Consider the following 21527-nt stretch of genomic DNA (forward strand, 5'->3'; position numbering starts at 1 on the left):
GTTTACACTACTACACGGGAACGCCAAATTAACTACTTTAAAACATATCTCAGTCCTCCTAATACGACCCTTTTTTCCGACCTTCACTTCCACAATTTCCAATCGTTTCTGTTTGCTCACTTAATTTATTATACCGTAATAAGAGCGGAGATTGGGCAAACATCCACTCGGTATCGGCATATATTTTAATAAACTTAAGGCAAATAACGTTAACCTTCTCTTCACTTAATAAATGTCACTTGGGTTAATTAATATTGTTTGCAGAGTGAGACGCCTCGCTTGCGAGAGCGTGTTTCGCCAGAGGAAACGTTAAAATTAAATAGTTAGCGCGAAATTAAAGCAAATAACGAGCGGCTAATTTCAATCGTATACTCTTGAGTCTACTGGGGAAATCAACACGCTTTTACGTTTCCTTTTAGACACAATTTTCTTTTCTAATTTTAACAAATAAAGCGACATTTTTCCTCTTGGCAACTGCCTGTAAAGTTACAATAACGCACGCGCAACGCTCTTGGTCACAGGTCGTGAAATTAAAAAAATTTAATTATTAATTCGTTAAGATTATTATTTGGAAAGTTAAGAAGTTGATAATTATTGAGCGACGAGAACTAATCAGTATTTTTCACTTTTTTCGAGGAATTTTCCCATTTTTCGGGAAAACGATACGAGTTGAAACAATTTTTAAACCGGACATGAGTTTCTTATTAAATTTTCTAAAGCTTTACTCATTCAACCATCTCTGTATCTTTTCACTTTTCAAGATCCCAATACGTATGTACATCCCCAAATTGGACCACTCTGTGCGTCTGGATTTCTATTGGTGGATCCCCCATATTTTGAATCAAGTTAGATGTTGCTGGTGAGGGTGAGGGTAGTCGACCAACGATACATCCAGGAGGAAACGGAAGTTATAGACTGATCTGAATTTTCCCCGGTTTTAATTGAAAAAGTGTAACTGAAGTTATAGAAGTTTACGTGTTGTACTGTTTAACTCGCTCGCCAGTGCAATTTTGAGCCTCAGGGAGGTGTGCGTAGGTACTTTGAGACGGCAATACAACAGAATGGCGTTTAATCTTTCTAAAACACATTTCCTGTCCGATATGCAGCCTCGTTTTTATTAATCATCTCATCTTCCCTTTATACGGGGCCTCCATGATATTTTCAAGCCCTCGCCCGCGGCCATACGGCGACGTACAAAGAGTGCTGTATGAATATTTAAAATCATCGCCCATTTGTTTACCGTTTATCCAATTTCGCAAATGAAAGGCCAAGATCGTTGCTTTTATTTTTAATTGCTCTTGGGAATGATATTTTCATCGTCCCGGAGCCCGAGGCGAATCATCTCTCCGTTCTTTTCCGATTTTGACAAATTCGCAATATCCCCATAATTTAATAACGAAAAGGTAAACTGCATTGATATCGCGTTATTAAATTTGGTTATTATACAAATTGCAAACGGGCAGGAATTCGAATTAAATTTTCAAACGGCCGCAAAATAAATACGATTTGGGAAATTGGAAACGGTAAAAGTTGCCGCAACACACAAACAATTCGCTTAATCAAACTTTCAAATAAATTAGGTGATCAATACTCAATTGAATGTTTAATGAGCAAATCAGTTGCATTTTGCATGACTGACGCCAATGGCAGATGCGAATCCGAAACGTGAGCTGCAAACAGGCAAAAATTGATATTTTTCAAAACGAACCTGTAAATCGATCCCCTCTATTTGAACGAAAATCTTCTGTGCTCAGTTAAGAGTCCATTGTTCCCAGAACAACAACAGCCCCTATTTACCCTAAACCCTCATCAAATATTTGAGTCTAAAATTAATCCGGTCTCAATAAGTGCTGATTAACAACTGATGTGCAGAAATTAAAACGCTGACTGACGTGTCTGTTCTGGATTTGTGTCTGACAAAACGGACATCAACTTTATTGGAAACACAATAATTAATCAACTGAAATCATAATCCGGCGTCACACACGGCCAATTAGGAAAATTATCGAATTTGCAATGCTGCGGTGAGAATTGTCGCTTTATCCGCCGTCAAACGGGCGCAATAACGCTAATTGTCGCTGCTTTGGAACTGGTTTTCCTCTCGGGACATATCCACCACAACCTCTGATTGTCATTCGGAAAATCTGTTCCAATGGCTATTAGTCATGTTAAGTTAAAGGGGGGCGGAGGTGCGTGCAATGAGTGAGTCATTTGAGAAATTACCGATTTTCGGCCTGTTTCGTTTTGCAAATGCCAACAAATCAGTTGTTTCCATTGTTCAAAAAACCACTTAAATATTTCATCAGGCAGCGTGGAGAGCCTTGAAAACGCACGAGTATTATCCGTTTAAAATTCATACCACTCGAGTCCGAAATATTTGCTGGTAGTCATTTCGAGCACTGGAGACATACGTTGGCCAGCATGTTTGCCAGATTTTGTCCTACTGGATTATTTTTCTTATAGGAAACTATGGAAGATTCATTTATAAATCTGTACCTAGAGATATTAACGAGCTGCGAAAGATGATTATCACAAAATTAAAAACCAAAATAATGAATAAGAACGTTTTTGATAGCAGAGGGTGAAGCCTTGCTTTGTGTTAGTTTAACCAACCTCACATCTTTTAGGGTTGCCGAAATCCTCAAGGTTGAGCTTCAGAAACGGACACTCTATGTACCTCTACTTCAACGGCATGTAATTCAGGCCTTTGCTTGAAGAAGCGAAGTATTTATTTTTTAATATGATTCTTCTTCTCTGATATGATTATTTCCATTTTTGTTCACTCGGCAATATTTTTACCTATGCCCCCATATCGGCATTAGGCAAATTAGGAAAATGCCGATGTACGTAAAAATGCAATCCCCACCGGCAATACCATCAGCAAACTCGGTAACCCAGGGATAGTAATAACGCTAAAATGCCGGGTAATCAAAACCCGAAATCAAACATATCGGAATTAATAACACTAATTATCAGACGGTGGGATTATTGAGGTCCGAATTTACAAATTAGCAAAATTTCCGCGTGTTGGACGATTAGTACGCAATGCGTTCCCAAAAATTTAATAAGGCGAACCTCCGACCTCTGGAAGAGTTTCTCCATTCCTCCATTTCAATAGAACAACCCTTAATAACTTCGATCCTAAGTGCGCCGTTTCCCAGACCAATTAACCGGGCCGGCTTTTCTTCATGTAACCGGTAATTCCCGTGTTGATTTTCTCGACTAATTAGGGAGGATTATGTAGCGTGTTCTCTCCAATTACCGCTCGCTTCGCGGATCTTATTCGCTTCTGTTTAAACTTTGTCGACGGGTTATGGCGGATGTTGACTTTTCTAAAAACTCCGACTCTCCACTCGCCTCGTCAGGTTACTTAATCGATCTCATCTCGCGTTTGCCAAACTTCGGTTCGGAGTCCGACAACTGCGAGATCAGGATTATCTATACAGGGGGATATGTCACACACTTTGTCAACTTTTTTCGACAGCTCGACACATAAGAATGGAGACTTCAGAAGAAACTGATTGGGGAAACTCGAAACATCAGTCCTCAGCAGTTGGAGGTTTTCGAGGCTACAGAAGAAAGAGCAGAATAGCAATTTGTTTTGTGGGACTGTTTCGAAACATACTGAAAACGATTCTAACAGTTAACCTTAATAGTATAATTTTATTAAGTTAGTTATTAATTAATTTAACTTAAATTATTACTTTATTATTCATACTTATTTTATTTATTTTGTTATTGTTATGTTTGTTATTATGTTGTGTATAGTTTGTTTGTTGTTTGTTATATTTATTATTAAGTTTCCAGGCTTCAGAAGAAAGGAACTGGAGATTGATCGAAAGAAGAAACTTCGGGGCGGTCGAAGGAGATCTGAACTTATCACATTTTACAGCGTGTTCATTTGAAAACTTACCAGCCTAAATATTGTAGAAACGAAAATACATATAAGAGTACTGAATGAGGTGGCGTTCTAGGTTACGAGGAGGAACACTTTTCACATTATCTGCGTAAACCTAATTGTCAGCTCGCTACCTCCACTTGAATATTTTAAGTGAGACCCCCACCGAATTGCATCTCATATTAAAATAATAAAGATAGTTAAAAGTATAAAATTTTGGTGCATTAAGGAACTCGATTTGGCAAAACATTTTCGAAAATTCAAGGAAAAACGAAAGAGGGGTCAATATAATGTTATTTATCAATAAGGTAAAAACATCAACTTACCCGTAGCAAATGTGTAGGAAAAACGTTTTTAGATTTGTAATTTTGTCACATTTAAGTCACTAGATATTCAAAATAACTTCCATTTAATGCTAAACACAAATACAATCTGCTTTTGAATTCCTGTCGGACCCTTTGAAAAGTGCAAATAGTAATGGCCCGACATTTTGCGGTTACACGATTTTCTAGTTCATCAATATCTTCAGAATCTAATTTATGAACACCTGGATTTAAGATGACCCCAAAGAAAAAAATCAAAAAGCGTTAAACCGGGAGACCTTGGAGGTCCTCCAATTGCTCCTCTTCTGCCAATCCATCTACCTAGAAAACGACCATCAAGCCATTGTCGCATTGACATGACATAATGTAGCGATACCCCGCCTTGTTGAAAGTGCTGAATATTTTCGCTGAGAAGATAATGGCAGTTGAGATCTACTTGCGTAGCTACCGTCTCTGTTATAAGATGATTAATTGACTATAATTGTAATATATTGAGGTATACTTCATTATCAAGGTTAGCGTGGACGAATAATGATCCAATTATGGTATCTCGCAATATTCCAGTCCATTCATTAATGTTTTGACGCCACTGAATAGAGCCTTGCCGAAAAATATGAGGATTTGGGTCGCATCAATAACGACAATTCTGCTTGTTAACAAAACCATTTAAATAAAATATGCACTCATCGGAGGAACAGATCTTTTTAACAAGATTTGGGAGAGTGGTAATGTGTGCTGTTATGCTCCCACAAAACTCAATTGCGGATTCGGGTTCATCCTCAGCCGGTACCTGATGAGTTTGTATTTTGCATAGGCGGAACTTGGGTATTTTCGTTACTTTTACAATAGAACCAATTGAAATTCCAGTTTGATGAGACTTTTCTAATTGATGTGGTTAGTTCAGCCACAAATTGCCCTAACACTTTGTTTGGCATTTGTGGCAGCCTTATTTAATGCTTTCGTTTGATTTCATTTTAAATTGGCTACTGATCCTGTCCTTGTACATTTTTCTAGAAGTAGATGTACGTAAACATGAGAAATATTTTCGTGAGAATATTTCTCGTTGAAAATCCTAGCAGTCTGCCGAGGAGATTGGTTATTCACACCATACATTAAAACAATTTCCACTGTTTCTTCTACAGAATAGACCACGTTTATCGAGATGTTAATGTTATACTATCGCACACCATTTAACAAATCCTAAATGGCAAAGTCTTTATAAAACGAATTCCGGTACAAAAATTATGAATGGAATGTACCTCATTTCATGGAAAACATTTATTTATTTACTTGTAGGACAGAAAGGAATGCAGAAAAATCTAAGAAGTTTGAAAATTGATAACATGTACTTGAAATCGTGGTATCAGTTTTTCCTTAATTTTTCGAAAACACTTTGACAAATCAAGTTTCTTAATCCATCAACATTTTGTACTTTTAATTACGTTTACTACGAGGTACAACTTGGTAGGGGGTACTGTTTAACATTTTCAAGTGGGGATAGAGGGATAGTAATGGGTGACAATTAGGTTTACGCAGGAAATGTCAAAGGTATTCCCCCTCACAACCTGAAACACCATCTTGCTCAATACTTTCATATGTATTTCCGTTTTTACAATATTTGAAGTGGTAAGTTTTCATATAAACACACTGTATAATCATATAACAATCACTCTGTGAATTGTCACCATAATTTGTAACGCGTAATGCACGCTACATATCTGTTCAAAATTTAAAGTAAATATCTCAAAAATTGCAAGAGCTATAAACAAAAAACCAGAATTATTTTGAGAGTACAACACTGTATTTGGAGAACGAAGCTCTGAATCATAGAATTTTAAACTAGTTCTTTACATTTCTATAAGTTTTATCGCTTGTTAAATTTTCCTAGTTAAAATCACTCTGAATATAAAGTCAGAAACACTTCAAATTTATCCACTGTGCCCGTTTTGTGTGTTCACCCGGTATAGGCCACAAAAATAAAAAAGGTAATATTTAATATTTACATATTTTGCTGAAATTTGTTTTTGTCTCTAGATATAAATCAGATGCCTGGATACAGGGTGTTGCAAAATGTTCAACTTTTACATGCAAAAATATGAAAAAATAGCCTACGAACATAGATCCGGCAAGGATTTGTTACCAAAATACAGGGTCCGTTGTTAAGAGTGAATTTTTATTTTAATTTAAGAATATAATACTCTTAAATGTACAGGGTATTCCGAAATTAATGCACAAAAACTGAACAGCGTTTTTCTGTCGAAACAAGTGACAAAAAATTCATGTAAAAAAGAGTCGAAAACGTCTCGCTACCAAGATACAGAGAGGTAAATTTCATTTTATTGATTCCCCATCGCGGCTCTCCTTTTTTACATATAATCGCACATCTCAGTGTTAATTTGAAAACCGAAGTTCCTCATTAGCGGTCTTTACCATAAACGAATTCATGCCGGAAAAAAATCAAGTACTATTCATCAAACCTAATCTTTAAGTGACACTAATCTTGTCAAATGTCCCATTCAATGGAGTCAACGAAAGGGTCTTGTGAGATACCTTTAATTTAGCAGAATTCGCGAACATCACCCCCACCCGTCAGGGGCGGCGTGTTGGCGGTTGATCGTGCGGCCGACTCCAAATTGGGGTTGTTATAAAGTGGCGGCACTTTATCAAGGCGCCTTTCAGTCGCGTGCCGTCCATCCCCCGTGGTGAAACTGAGGGCTGCGATTCCTGCCAAACAGGTGTTTGCTCTACACGCGATCTCATATTTGTCACGGAAAATTAGTGTCGAGTTAACATTCGAAGATGTACTCCCTATACAGAGCGTGGTTGTCGCTGAACCCATGTGCAGCTTTGCCGGCGCTTCCAGTACCACACGTACCACTGAACCTGTCCCTGCCGGGTCCTGGACAAACCCCGGAAGTTCCAGATGTGACCCTTCAAATAGGACCTTCGATGACTCATTTCTCTGCCCACAGGGGAGTTTTGTCCGCACATAGTGGGTTTTTTAAAGCGGCCTTGGCTAATCATGCAGGTAAAAACGTTTACGCATTCATCTAACAAAAATGTAAAATAACACGCTAAGTTAAACTGTGCAAATGTATGACGCTTTTTAACGTGGCGGATCAAAAAACCGTATCCGGATCAGAGTAATCTGATAATGACTAAATAATAATTTTTCTTTTCAAATTTTTTAAATATTTTTTCACGATCTTGGATAACTTCAGTGAAAGTCAAGTCTCGAATTGATTCAAGAGTCCTTTTGTTAAGTCTCGCATTTTTTATGAAGTTTTGAAACTCTTAAATTAACGCTAAATAAAACAGGACTTTTTCAAAATTAACCATCAGATCCATTCTTTCTTTCGAAGCTCTTAAAAAATCTTATTTTGAAGTCTTGCATTTCTTCAATTTCTTTCTTTTAAAACGCCAAAGTCTCTAAATTATAAATTAAGAAAATAGGAATTTGTTCCTTTCTTTCACAGGCCTTACCCCCCTCTCGGTCCCCAACATCAACGTGGATGAATTCTCCTCCCTTCTTACTTTCATGTACACGGGCTATCTTGACCTCAACATCACCAACATCTACAGTATCCTCTTGGCTACTCACATCCTGCACATGCCTCGAGCCTTGGAGCTCTGCAGAACCTTCCTAATGCAGCAAGGACAACGCACCCCCGAGGACCAGGCAGCCCCAAAAATCAACATAGTAAAACCTATTGCTAGCAGAGAAATGACGCCTTCCATGCAAGAGTTCTTTAACAGGGCTTGCTATGATGCTGCGCCCAAGAAGAGTGAGGAAGTGGTGATATTCCGGAAGGAGATGTCTGAGGCTTCATGTAGCAAAGCCAAAGACCCCGTAGTGGATAAAAAACCTAGTAAACCTGGTACTAAAAGAGCGGGTACTATAAACAACTGTAGCGGGAAAGATAAAGTAATCGTGGATGTGGCTTGCTGCGACGGCCCTGTGCGCTTTCACAGGGTCGTCAATAAGAACTATGGAATGCAGGACACGGAAAATTATGATCAGCAGGTCTTTAGCGCTTCAGACTTCAGCAGGAGCAGTGCAATGAACAAGGCAATGAGCGAAAATATAATGGAGAAACTCAACAGCGCTGACGACCAACAGCAGTCCAACGAAGTTTTCACCTGCGTGTACTGCAATCACACCTTCAAGTCGCAGTACTGCTACCAGAAACACGCGAGGCGCCACCTATACCCTGTCAGCGTGGACAAGATCGCCCAAGCAGAGATCAAAAGAGAAGTCAAGCTCCTGGACATGAATGTCCAGTATTATCCCTGCAAGACTTGCGGGAGCAAGTTTCCAAGTTATTATTTCGTGCATAAACATCGGAAGATGTGTCATGCGGAAGAGGTGGCGGATAAAAATCACAAAAACAATGAGATTGTGGTGGAGACAGGGACTACGAACGGGGAGGAGAGCAGCAGCTGCAGTGCCATTGACGTAGTGGCCGTTCAAAACGAGAACGAGCAAGAGGTGACTTAAGGAAGCTGCTGCTCTGGTAACACAAAAATGGTACAAATACAATTTTTTGTGATTATTAAGGACAAGTTGCGGGTTAATATCAGTTGGGTACATTACGTAGAAATTTATTAAAGTTCCGCTGTTAATAAGTAAAATCCTCTAATAGAGGGAGTGTAATATAGATATAGAGATAAAAATATGTACACATTTCTACTAATGACACTTAATGGGTAATTGTAATTGACAGGGTATACGTAACTGCTAGAAAACGAACTATTATTATTGTGCTCACATGACATATCACTCTAAAAGGTATAAGCGGTTTGACTTTATTGAACGATAATGTATTAAGCATGAAATATATTATGGCATTTAGAGTTTTATGGGAATTGTTTTCCTTTTTTTGGAGATTTTCAGTCAAAGACAATCCACGATTAGACACATAAATGTTAGTGAAGCTCAGTAAATTAAGTATTTAAGCAGTACTAAGCAATACCAAAAAAAAGTATAGTGACATTCTATAACTTCGAGCATCCACCTTACAATTTTAATGCCCTCTTGATAGGTACAAATGGACGCTGGAGCTAGGTGTAATGTCTTCGTCATTGTATACCCACATACGTAAGACCTGTTCGAGTTAATTATTTTTTTATAATAAATACCTCCATCCCTACGTCATTGAATGATCAATTTTGGTTAATTCTCTATGGCATTTATTAGTTCAACCGAAATGAAATTGAAGCGTAATGATAACATATTTTCTAATAAAATACCATGGTGTTGACATACAAATCAATAGAAAGCTCTTCAAATGAGAACGATCACATCTACGAAATCGCTTTTTTTATGAACATTTCGGCGAAAATTGGAATTTAAAAATGAATTTCCGCTAGATGAAAAGGACCTACCTTGCAAAGAACCGGCTTCCTCATCGCTCGATTCCATAGACGGATTTTCTTTCCGCCGCTCTTTTTTCTTTTTATTTTCCGGGATTGGCGTCGAAGCAGAAGAAGTTCGATCACTAGAACAAAATAAGGAAAACTAGTAGAATAATTCCAAAGATGATACGCAGGAGCGGGATCGCAAAGCTGATTTATGTTTTAAATTTCATAATAATCTTAAAACGCTTTCGTACAGGGAGAAGCCTCCACCAAAAAACGAGTTTTTTCCTTGACCATGGTTTCTCAATATGGACAAGTCCACGTTTCATCAAGGACGTCAGCGTAGTCTACAACACCGAAGATTACTCTAATATTTTTTTATTGGATAGTTAGATGAGCACAACCGCACGCACGGCCTCGCAAATCACCTGATATGAAGCTTCCGTATTATTTTTTGCGGGCCAACTTAAAGTGGCTAGTTCGAACAGGTGTATCAACAATTCTCTTTTTGCTACATCTCTTCGAAATTTATCCAAAGGAAAAATTGTTTTCCAAAATTTCTGAAAAATTATGTTATCTTTAAAATCGCAAATTAGCATATCCCTTTCTAATTTCTGATTTTGAATTGCCATCGAAACAATAAAAACAACTGGAGAAAATACCTAATCAAACAGAAACTTATTGCCCTAAGCGTTGAGACTACCAATGGCACCATCTGTATATACTGTAGATAAGCGTTTGGCAATAAACAAGGGTGACGCTGTGGGTAGGGTCTACCTTTGAGGCAAAAAGTCTGTATTTGAGTATTCATTTCCTACCTTGGTTTTCGTAATATCCATGAATGGAGTTGTCTGATATTAACTGAATGTCTAAAGGGATGGGGTCTAAAGAGTGTTCTCGAGTCACCTAAAATCTTGAGAATTTCCTAAACTTTCAGGACACTATTGATTTTGTTTACGTGGGCATCGTAAAACTCATTTATTTATGGCAATAAAGACTCTCTGAAGACCCCAACATTTCCATACGTTACAATTTCCGGACATTTTCCTGATGCATAAAACGGAATAAAAACTCCCCCACTTGTTCACCAGAGATCAACCAAATCCAGTTAAAAATTACGCCTCGATGCGTTATTGAAAGTGCAATTTCGAATTTGAGAAACATCGGTCGGAATTATGAAAACTTAAAAAGCCCGATGCAAACTCCGCGCCGCGGTCCATTTTCAAACAATTTCAGCTTAATCAAAGTATCAATTTGCAAAATTGATATGTAAGTTTATTCCAATAATTGTGCGCTCAGCATTAATGTTGCCGAGGGAAATCCCCGGAGGACTAAAGGGGAAACGTATCTCAGAATCCAGGAATGGCTTGGAAAACCCTTTACGATTTATGGTAAAAATTGTAGGCAACGAAAGTTATTTTAATAAAAATAGTATAACATTTCAGTACTCCTACCCCTAATCAATGTGACGTTCAAAGTATGACCTGAATCAATTGGAATTAACCTATACTGGCGCCTAAATCACAACCGGTGCTACGTTACAGATACCTTAATACGCCCCTGACTGAAATGTAAATTCTCTCTGGTATTCCACTTACCGGCAGATCATAATGAAAATTATGTTTGTCAAAATCAATCGGTAGATTCAATCGAAAAGATTGCCTCGCAGTTCTGAAATGCGCTTTTCAGTTACCTCGATAAAATTTTCAATCGAGAACAGCAATAACGCAATGAAATCTCAATTTCTTTAATCGGAGTTTTAGACTCTAATTAGCAAAGTTTATTTTCTACTGAAAACTCACCACACAGCCTCGCTTAAAGCCGATGGCATCTCGCCATCTTTCTTTCCTTGATGAGATTGATCTTTTTGTTCTAGGCTGTTCGATTCACCTTCCTTTTCTTCACTAGTGCAGTCGTCACTACCGCCTTTTTTCCTGAAATCATATTATGCGAAATTAAATAGCAAATAAATAAATTCAAAGACTTCAAACGTAATAAATAAAGAGGGGATGAAAAGATAACATTTTTTATAGCTCAATTATTATGCTCTTACCGATTGTTATAATCTTCGAATAAATTAAAATCGCTGAATTTGCTATCGTTTTGACTACCGTCTTTCGTAGGATCATCACCGCCGTTAGCTTCCATAGGCGTAGAATTCGAGACTCCGGTCATTGCCACCGGTGCCGAGGTGGTCAAAGTGGTGGTCAAACTGGTCGAAGGGACTGGGGAGGCAGATGGGGAAAGAATCACAGACGAAGAGGTTGTAGGCAGGGTGCTGCTTGTTGAGGGCTGAGAGGGAGCCTAGAAAACATGAATTATTTGATCATAATATTAATTATTAATTAGTCTGAAAATAAATGTGATGATATCAACCATATCTTGTAAGGAAGAATCGCCAATGTTCAGACCTTGATTTCAGGCAATTTATCAATGCCTTCCGAAACCTTAAAACGGGTGGGTCAATTTAGAAACACTGCCCACAACTAGGAATTCCGATTTATGATAGTGAGAAACTCAATCTCTCATTGACACGAGAGATGGAAAAAGCTGTTTAGATAATCACAGAAATTTCGGCCGAAACTTTAGCACTTCTGCCTGACAAGAGTTTTATTGTTGCCCTCTACTAGATACCGCTTTTTTCATGTAATTCAATAAAATCTGAAGGCTCTTTTATTATATTTACCTGCGTCGTGGACGTGTTAGCAGTCCCCGTCCACTCCGAACTGCTCGCTGTAGTGGACGCAGTGCTCGTGGTGGCCGCTCCAGCATTTAATGGACTGGGTGTGGCACTGGTACCAACTGCAGGAGGAGGAGGCGAAGAATTGGTCACTGTTTCCGCGGTGACTGCTGTAGCTGCAGCAGCAGACGCATCAGACGATCTCGAAGTACCCTCAGTGCGCTGCTGTTGTTCGCGCTGCAGTCTCGTAGTAACGCCTGATGAATAAAACATATTTATAGTTTATTAAAATTATCAATATTTAAAAAAACTATTCTTAGAACTAGCAAAAACAAACAAACGGTACAAGAGGTGACGCTCAGGATGGCGAGCACATGAAGTTTACGGATGAACCTCAGGAAATCGTCTCATACAGTTTCTAAGTTGCACTAGGAAACTGCTGGAACCTTGGCAGAATAGCCACGTTTATTATTACTACGGTATATCACTAATTTAACACTAACAATTTATCTATCACTATAAAATATCATCAAATAACACCACTAGCAAGATCATTGAATTAAAATTTCCTTAAAATTGTAAGGGGTACAAATAAATTTCCGCCGTTGGATATCAAAAATTAGGAATTTATTGTGAAAGAACGGTGCATTATGTTTTATTCAAAGTATTGTCCATCGTTAGCCACTACTTTTTCCCATCTTTCTAGCAGCATTCGAATACCACGTCGGAAGAACTCTTCTTTTTTTGAGGCTATCCATGAATCAATTCAATCTTTGATATCTTCATACCATGTAAAGCGCTACTCAAACAGCATGTGCCATCGACTAGAATAAGTGATAGTCGGATGGGGCAAGGTCTGGTGAATATGGAGAGTGAGATAGGACTTCTCAATTAAGTGTTTCCAAATAAGTTTTGACCGGTACTGCAACATGCAGAGGAGCATTATTATGTAGGAGAATAATTTTGTCGTGTCTGGAGTAGTAATGGATGCGTTTTTCCTTGAGTGCTCGGCTCAATCTCATCAATTATGTTCGGTAAAGAGTTCCAGTAATGGTTGTATTCGGTCTCTAATAATACAGTAAACACTCGATACTATGAACATCGGATAACGTAAACCTCCGGATAACGTGAATCATCTTTCTATCACATTAACCACCGTATAACGTGAACAAATGATTTCCGTTACCGGGGGAACTACTTCTGGGGATTCCCTGGCAGTCGTGCTCAATATGGGGTTGCCCGACCCCGGGTCGTGCCCGGTATTTCCCCAGTTTTACTTTCCCCTATTGTTTCATTTTTTGCATTGCAACATTTGCCTGTTGCTTTTGAACGGTTGTCGAAAGGTTTAGTGAATACGCGTTGTTATATGTAATGTCGCTGAAAAAACCAAAGTGTTTAACTCTTCATGAAAAATCTCTTGTAATTCAAGAGCTAAGTAAAGATGCAAGTGTTTTAAATTTATCCAGAAAATACAATATAGCTAAATCTACGATTTGCAAAATAAAGCAAAGAAAAGAAACCATTTTAAGAGTAATAACAGATACATATGTTGGATCAAGTAAAAGAAAAACACTTAAAGGGTCTGGATTACCACAAATGGAAAAACAGCTATACAAATGGTTTCTAAATCAACGAAATAAAAATTTTGTTGTAAGCGGAGAAATGATAAAGCAAAAAGCCAAATCCATACATTCTGAAATAAAGGAAAGTGATAAGGAATTTACGGCTAGTGAGGGATGGCTACAGAGGTTTAAAAAAAGATTTGGAATTCGGTTTTTAAAAATTTCCGGGGAAAAACTTTCTTCCCAACCGGAACTTATTGACCCTTTCAAAAAGCAGTTAAAAAATAAAATGCAGAAACTTGGAATTACATTAGATCAACTTTATAATGCTGACGAAACAGACTTATACTGGAAACTTCTACCGGACAAAACATTGAAAGACTGAAAAACAACGAATAACATTACTAGTTTGCACAAATGTTACTGGAAGACATAAAGTGAAACCATTAGTTATCGGTAAGGCTGCCAATCCAAGGTCATTTAAAAACTTTACTTGCCCTCTTGATTATGAACACTCCAAGACAGCGTGGATGACTGCTGTGTGTGAATTTTTTAAAAATGGTTCCATCATTCCTTTGTACCTCAGGTAAATTTTGTTGTGTATTTTTCTTGAAATCGTAGCATAAATTTACGTATTCCTTTACAGGTTACACGTTTTTTGTCAAATAAAGGGCTCCCGATAAAAGCCTTACTTCTGCTAGATAACGAGCCATCTCATTCAAATGAAGAAGAATTAAAGAGCGAAGATGGACAGATAGTAACAATGTTTCTTCCACCTAACGTTACGCCGCTTATCCAACCTATGGATCAAAATTATATTACAGGAATGGCCTTCTTGCCGATGTTATAGCAAGTAATTCAAACATAACTGATACATTGAAAAACTTGACTATTAAGGAAGCTGTTGTCAACTTAACGGCTGTGGAATCGATTCGATTCATAAATTATTGCAAAATGTTGGAGAAATATTTTAGAGAACACTAAAATGACCGAGGATGACGATGATGAATTACCTCTTTCTGTTTTAAAACGTCGATGGGACGATGATAAGGCAGGCTTAATCTCCAAATCCTGTGATCTTCTCAATACACTAGCACCACAAGTAAGGGATTTATCTTTACAATTTAAATCTGTTATTACATATGTAATTTATGTATATTTGTAGGCCACATTCAAGGAAACTGATGCATTGGAATGGAATGATGCTGACAAAGAATGTGAAGTTAATGTAGTCGAGAATTTTGAAGAAATGTCAAGTAAAGTGTCACTGGACAGCGCTATAACTGCATTAAATACTGCAATCCAGTGGGCAGAATATAGTGGTGTGGACTTCACAGACCTCATAGTTTTAAAAAGGCTAAGAGAAACAGCCCTTGTGCAAAAAATTACAAATCCTAAGAAGCAAACTAAAATTTCAGACTTTTTTGTCACCCAATAATCTGTTTTCCACTCTACTTAGATTAAACTCCGATTACATAAATAAATCGCTAACGTGAACGTGCGTTCTTTTATATTGTTCACGGTATCGAGTGTCTACTGTACTTCCAATTCCGTACCTTTGTACACTTTAGTTCTTTCACGTGAAATTGACCGTTTTTAAATTTGTGAAACCACTCGCGACAACTTCTCTCACTTAAAGCAGCCTCACCATATGCTTCTACAAGCAATCGATGCGCCTTAGTTGCAGATTTCTTCAAATTAAAGTAAATTAAAAGTTCCCATAAATGATGCTTATTCGGCGCAAAACCTGACGTTATTGAACAAAATAAACTATGTGATGCTGATAAGGAGTCACTAATATTTCAATGTTATGTTGTTACTAGGTGACCAAACTTACGATAGCACGTTTTACATCTGACAATTTCAAGATAATCTTCTGGTGTGGCCATGTTTTTTCAAACGGCGGAAACTTATTTGTACACCTTATAGTAATATTTTAAACTAAAAGTCAATATCGGCAATGCTGTCGTTTTAGCAAAGCTGTAAAGTAAAGGTTACAAGCAGGCAACCCACTTTACGCTGCCGTAGGCTCGTTTACACACTTGCCAAGTCATGTGGCATACCTCCTAATTTGAAACGGGAAAATTTGTTGTTATTGATGGGCCACTTTTTATTATCGAATCTGATTAAAATGTTAAAACTATTACCATGGAAAAAATGTTTTCATGCTTTATTACCATAAAATTAAAAACGCATCTGTACTATTCCTCTAGCTCTCATTTCATTGATTTGCCAACCTTTCTCTCGTTTATAATGAACTGTAGATCGAACTAAATTTTATATTGACTTTTTTATATTGGCTTGATGACAATTAGAAAGATAGAAAAATGGGAGTGTATTCCAAAAGTTCCATTCTTGTCAGTATTTAAAAACCATCAATATTTGCACTATTCTCTCAACTCTTGCACGGGAAATTCTAGTTACTTTAGATTACTACTATGTAAAGACAAGAAGTCGATAATAGATAAAACATTGAAGAAACCCGGCAGTGTCAGCCATCAGATCAATTTCTTTGATTGCATGGGAACTATCCTTCATGAATTACCTCTACAATGTCAAACCAACAATCAATGTTATTATATAGAAACAGTAATTCCTTTAGTAGGTTGTAGATCAGAAAAACGTCTACCAGCATGCTTTACATTCATGACATCTTCACCATAAGACACGCACATACTAGAAATTCTTTATAATTTGAGACAAATGCGCAGAAAATGAGATGCCGAGGAAGAGGTTTATGTTAAAAGACTTTAAGGAAAGAAATTACTTTCCAATAAGTGTTTACCATGTAATACAAAAAGATATAAAAAACTATTTTCATGCATGCGTTTTCTACAATCATGATCTTTTTTCACTATCTAAAAGTAGTTGAATTTCTGTATGATTTGGCGAACACACACATAACTATACACTAAAAGACTGTAAAACGGGTAGATTTTACCCGTGTAGATGTATTCACCGTGAGTTGATTTTCGGTCAGTAAACCGAACACTACAGTCTTTCTAATATCTTCTTGAATCAGCTACATGAGACCGTGTCGAATTCTTTCTTATGAATAACTCCAGGAACGTGAATACACAGTTTCTTTAATAAACATTTTTCATCATTTTCGCATCAATGTAGATTGTTTTTTACGTTTCTCTCTTCTTCCATTCTACATACTTCTGTTCTTCAGTCAATATGCTGCTTTCTTCCAAATGTTGGTCGATTTTGTTTGCAAGATGTACGTCTTAAACTTATAAGAAATATGTTTTAGCTACGTACGTGCATCCAGCACTACTGAAAAACGGAGCAAAAATAGTCAAAGGAGGTGCTTACTAGATTCACACATTTTCTAAATGCATGCAAAGATTCGTTTACCTGACTATATCAAACAACGATTTACCTAATTTTTTCATCAAAAACACCAATTTTTTTCAAGCCTTTTGGACCGTTCGTATTCGCCTAAAATCCTCGGTGTCTGAATATGAAACACGCATAAAAAATAACGGAAAAACGACGCCTTAAAGTAACTGTGGTACAATATAATAATTAATAATAATTAACAGCCATGACATCAATATATGCTTTCAATACGATACTCTTCACCTCGATTTTTGCATACATTTTCATAAATAAACGCGGACATTTGAAACTGGTGCTTTCGCCCACGTCCCATAACGTCACCGTTTCGAAAAATCTTGTTCCGTGATGACCACATTGATACTCATTTACGTAAATGGCAGAGAAATTAGTCACAATGACCCTAAAGGAAGTGGATTTAGAGAAATCTACTAACCTGTGGTTAAAGTATCCACAACGGACAAATTGGCGTTATTGTTAACTTTCCCCGAATTCCTCGTCTGACGCAGTTTCTCTCTCAACTTATCCCGTTTATTTTTCCTCAATAACTGTTTATAATTCTCGGTTTTCTTGCTGAGATAATAGTATTGAACACACTCGGAAACGGTCTTCTTTTCCCCCAAAGTTTGGCTGATTTGGTAGAAGTTCTTCGGATGCTGGAGGTACTTTTCCTTGAAGGTCTCCTTCTCGCCATTCGTCCATATATTTAGGTATTGTCGACTCTATAACAGTTTACATTGAACAAAGGGAAAACATTTTAAGAAAATATATAAACCTTATAGATCGCTTCCATGTCGTCAACAAAGTTGTTATTATTGGTATATTTTATTCGCCTTTCCTTGGAATCTAGTAATATGGGAGGTATCACGGCATAGCTACGCATTTTCTTGTCTTCCAAGGCCTGTTCTTGGAGATTATCCATGATTTCTTCCATATCGGCTTCCGATTTCACTCGGGAACCTACCCTGTTAAACCTGAAAAAAGACGAGATTGTGAGTGTAAGAAAAATAGAAACGGTTTAATTGAAATGTAAAGAAAATTGTTGTTTAAATAAAAGGTGACCCAACAAAAAGGTCACACCTCCCTTTATGACTCTTTTGGAATTATACGAGCTGACTCATAAAAAAGATTTTCATGTATCAAGATCTACTTTATTCGTCTGGTTTCGTAAATTATGAAGCTGAATATGCATCAAGTACAAAAAAATTGCGTAAAATAATGAAAAGCTTTAAAAAATTAATAAAGAACCATAAAATTTTGTCTATAACTCTCATGTAGAAATTATCTCAAGGCTGATTAAACAGCTAATTTTGACGTTACCTGTCCGCTCTTATATTTGACATAGAAATTCAGTACATGCCTAAAATTTGACATATCTTAGATTTATATCCTCTCTCATATGTTTAATTCGGCTATTGTCACTGTTCACTACTTATACAGGCGCAAAACAATAATACTCCATGACACCTTCTGATTTTTAACAAATTGGAACAAATGGACGTGGATGAAATGAATATTAGTATATGCATAGCCAGCAATAATATGACATTTGAACGGAATTGTTGAAAACTCAAAGTGGTAATCCTCTAAAAATGAGACTTGGTGTTTTAGAAGAGTCGACACATTTTTTCGGAATAAATAAGGGGTGATGAAGGACCCTTAGCAGATTTTTGTGAAGCTTGAGAGTAAGACGACTGTCTACTACTTACCTCTCTTTATTTTCTCGCTGTCTTCTGACTTCCGGGAATATCTTCTCAAAGAATTCCCTGTTTTTAGCCTCTTTGATCTTCCTCTTCGCGCTAGATTCGATTTTGTCACACTTCCGCACCCACTCTTGCATCAATTTGCTGTATGTCGCCGATAAATGATTATTTCTGGAAATAATCAGCGATTGATAAACATTAGCTTCTAGTGGTAAAATGCAAACAAATTCAAAAAACAATAGTTCGATTTCTTATAAGAAAAAACATGACAAGGATAACTTATAGCGTTCTAGTTTAAACTTTATGCATATTCCTCCAAAGGTTTCTTTCACAGGATGTTTTAAAAGTCGATTGAGTTGTGTTTTTTTCCTTTTTTTGTGTATTTTCCAAGACATTCTGAACTTTATTTCAAATTATAAAGCAGTTAATTCTGATATTATTTATATTACTTGTAGTTTATGTAAAGGTGCAAAATAGTGCAGTTTCTCTACTAGTAAAACAGCAATAAATCCTTACCTTTCATGCCTTTCCGCATGTCTTCTCTTAAAATATTCTAATAAGCGTTTTTTAAACATCACATTTCGACGGTTATTTTCGTGGAACACGGTAGTATCAGTCGGTTGATTGTACAGGGGCCATTCCACCTTCGGTCCTACAGTGTCCAGCAATGCGTGCGCGCTTTGAGCCCTTTTGCGGTTTTCTGCATATATTTGCTAAAAAAGAGAAAAAATAACCTTCAGGAAAAATTCGAGACGCTAACAAATTAATTTCGACATTCATACCTTAGCTACTACGACTTAATTGGATGGTGAATATTTGACTGGGGACTTTGATTGGCATAATCGAATGCAGCTAAATAAGTCGTTTTAATCACTTAAACCTTCCAATAGTAAATATTTAAAATTTCTATTTTCTGGTCAAGGACCTTTCACGCAAACAAAACGTTGGCAAAATTTCAATTTGTATCATTTAAATATACATGAATTCATAGCCAAAATTTACCTGAGGCAGACTTTGGTGTTTCGGCTGAGCGTCCTCCTCTACTTCGCTCTTCACCGTGGGCTTGTTCGCAATCTCCTCCAATTCCGCTTGCTTCTTCTTCAAAATAACGATCTGCTGTTCCGCCTTCAGGATTTCCCGGTCAACCTTGCTGATCTGTTGAATCAGCTCATCTTTCGTTGCCTTGAAGGCCTCAGAATCAGGAATCGGTGAAATTGCTTCAACTTGAGGATTGTACGTTCCAGGCTACAAAAAGATTGCCAACAATTTCACTCATACTTAAACTTTTGCTGTTTGTTTAATTAAAAATTTTTCAAAAACTATATACTAATTACTCGCTCTCATTTATCCTCATTTTATTCGGCTTGGTCTGATTTAAATATTCCATGATCAGATAGATTTACTTTATTACGACTGAAACAAAAACGAGCCTGCATCCAATAGTCCTTACCCTTGTATCAATCCTTAAGGGTTGCTCTTTATCAGTCAAGCGAATTTTTTTCATCGGCTGTTCGCCGGACGCTTGGTGAAAGGATTGACCCCCCATTCCGCCCCCAGACGCGTCCCGTCTTGCTCCAAGGCCGTAATCTGGATGCAACAAGGTAATTCTGTTTGGATGGCGGTAATCCGGTTGAGGACGGTGGTAGACCACTGGGGAGGTATGAAGGGTCGACGGGGTGGGGGCTGCGACGGAGGAGGTCGGCCCTTGTGAGGGATACCTCTGAGGAACCTAGAGAGGAATTGTTGTTAGCGAAAATACTTTGATTGGCCAGAGACACTGCGATGTTGCGAATAACAAATGTGAATGTAGCCAAATTCTACATCTTTAAAGTCACATACTAATTTCTATTGAGGCTCTCTGTTATTTTTTTTAATTCTATTTATTATTATTTTCTTAAGTGAAATGCCTTTACCTGTACTTGAGTGATATTCGGTGTAGCTGACTGTAGCTGGGCGGGTGGAGCAGGATATGTGCATCGGCTGCTGTTGGGTAGGGGCGACCGCGAGGCTTTGTAGAACTCCGCCGGCGACACATGGGCGGTTGCTTGACTATTGTGGTTCGTTCTGGAGAAAAAAAACATACATCATAATCAAAATCCGTGCACAGGACGCTTTTTCTATCCTACACCACATTCCTGGAGCGGCTCACGCGATCAGAAGGAAATTATCAACACTCCTTTCATGTTACCACTCAATATTTCATGGGGGGGGGGGGGGGGGGGGGAATAATTTAAATGCGGAACAGTCTAGAATAACCTACATATCGATTCGGTTCGAAATGACCAGTTTGGCATTTTCAACGCTCTAAATTATGGACTAATTTCAGAGGAGCATCATTGTCTGCCAGTAACGGGGCGTTGTGGATGAAGCCAATTATCGTTTCCACGATGCCAAAGGCTGAAGTAATGTGTGGTTTAGTTTTTAGCGTTAAGAATTAATGCGTTTTCGACGATGACGACTCTGGCTGAACTTTGCTTTTTAAATTATTCGCGGCTGAGAAACTGCTATAAAAGTAAACTGACTCGGTAGTATAAATTGGTAAACCAAACAATCACACTTCTATTTTATTTAACCTCAATTTTAACCCTGTGACGATCGGTTCAACGGACTTTGAAAAACGAGTGCGGCAGCAGCGTGCAGTTACTGCATGTTTTCCATTCC

At 37.6% G+C, this 21527-nt stretch overlaps 2 protein-coding genes across 2 annotated transcripts in view; one reads left to right on the forward strand and one right to left on the reverse strand.

Moving 5' to 3' along the window:
- The window catches only part of Smr (Smrter), a 65211-nt gene that overhangs the window by 6715 nt on the left and 36969 nt on the right, over positions 1 to 21527 (reverse strand). The window contains exons 2-12 of the mRNA XM_066401823.1: positions 20780 to 20930; positions 20317 to 20595; positions 19869 to 20111; positions 19383 to 19579; positions 18873 to 19037; positions 17939 to 18137; positions 17600 to 17885; positions 12266 to 12516; positions 11633 to 11883; positions 11382 to 11513; positions 9607 to 9719 (exon numbers count right to left, since the gene is read on the reverse strand). Of these exons, the coding sequence (XP_066257920.1) occupies positions 9607 to 9719; positions 11382 to 11513; positions 11633 to 11883; positions 12266 to 12516; positions 17600 to 17885; positions 17939 to 18137; positions 18873 to 19037; positions 19383 to 19579; positions 19869 to 20111; positions 20317 to 20595; positions 20780 to 20930 (2267 nt within the window). The remainder of the gene's footprint in view (positions 1 to 9606; positions 9720 to 11381; positions 11514 to 11632; positions 11884 to 12265; positions 12517 to 17599; positions 17886 to 17938; positions 18138 to 18872; positions 19038 to 19382; positions 19580 to 19868; positions 20112 to 20316; positions 20596 to 20779; positions 20931 to 21527) is intronic.
- On the forward strand, positions 6914 to 9081 carry LOC136416588 (telomere zinc finger-associated protein). The gene is made up of 2 exons (XM_066401845.1): positions 6914 to 7249; positions 7698 to 9081. Exons 1-2 carry the CDS (start codon positions 7021 to 7023, stop codon positions 8717 to 8719), a joined length of 1251 nt encoding a protein of 416 aa, XP_066257942.1. The 5' UTR covers positions 6914 to 7020; the 3' UTR covers positions 8720 to 9081.

The sequence above is a fragment of the Euwallacea similis genome, chromosome 23 (genome assembly GCF_039881205.1).
Source record: "Euwallacea similis isolate ESF13 chromosome 23, ESF131.1, whole genome shotgun sequence".
Classification (NCBI taxonomy): domain Eukaryota; kingdom Metazoa; phylum Arthropoda; class Insecta; order Coleoptera; family Curculionidae; genus Euwallacea; species Euwallacea similis.

What these genes read in the sequence shown, in the direction of transcription:
- LOC136416588 (XM_066401845.1), top strand. Translation starts at nt 7,021, where the DNA reads ATGTACTCCCTATACAGAGCGTGGTTGTCGCTGAACCCATGTGCAGCT. An exon ending in GGCCTTGGCTAATCATGCAG is followed by an intron (nt 7,250 to 7,697) that starts GTAAAAACGTTT and finishes TTTCTTTCACAG; the next exon opens with GCCTTACCCCCCTCTCGGTC.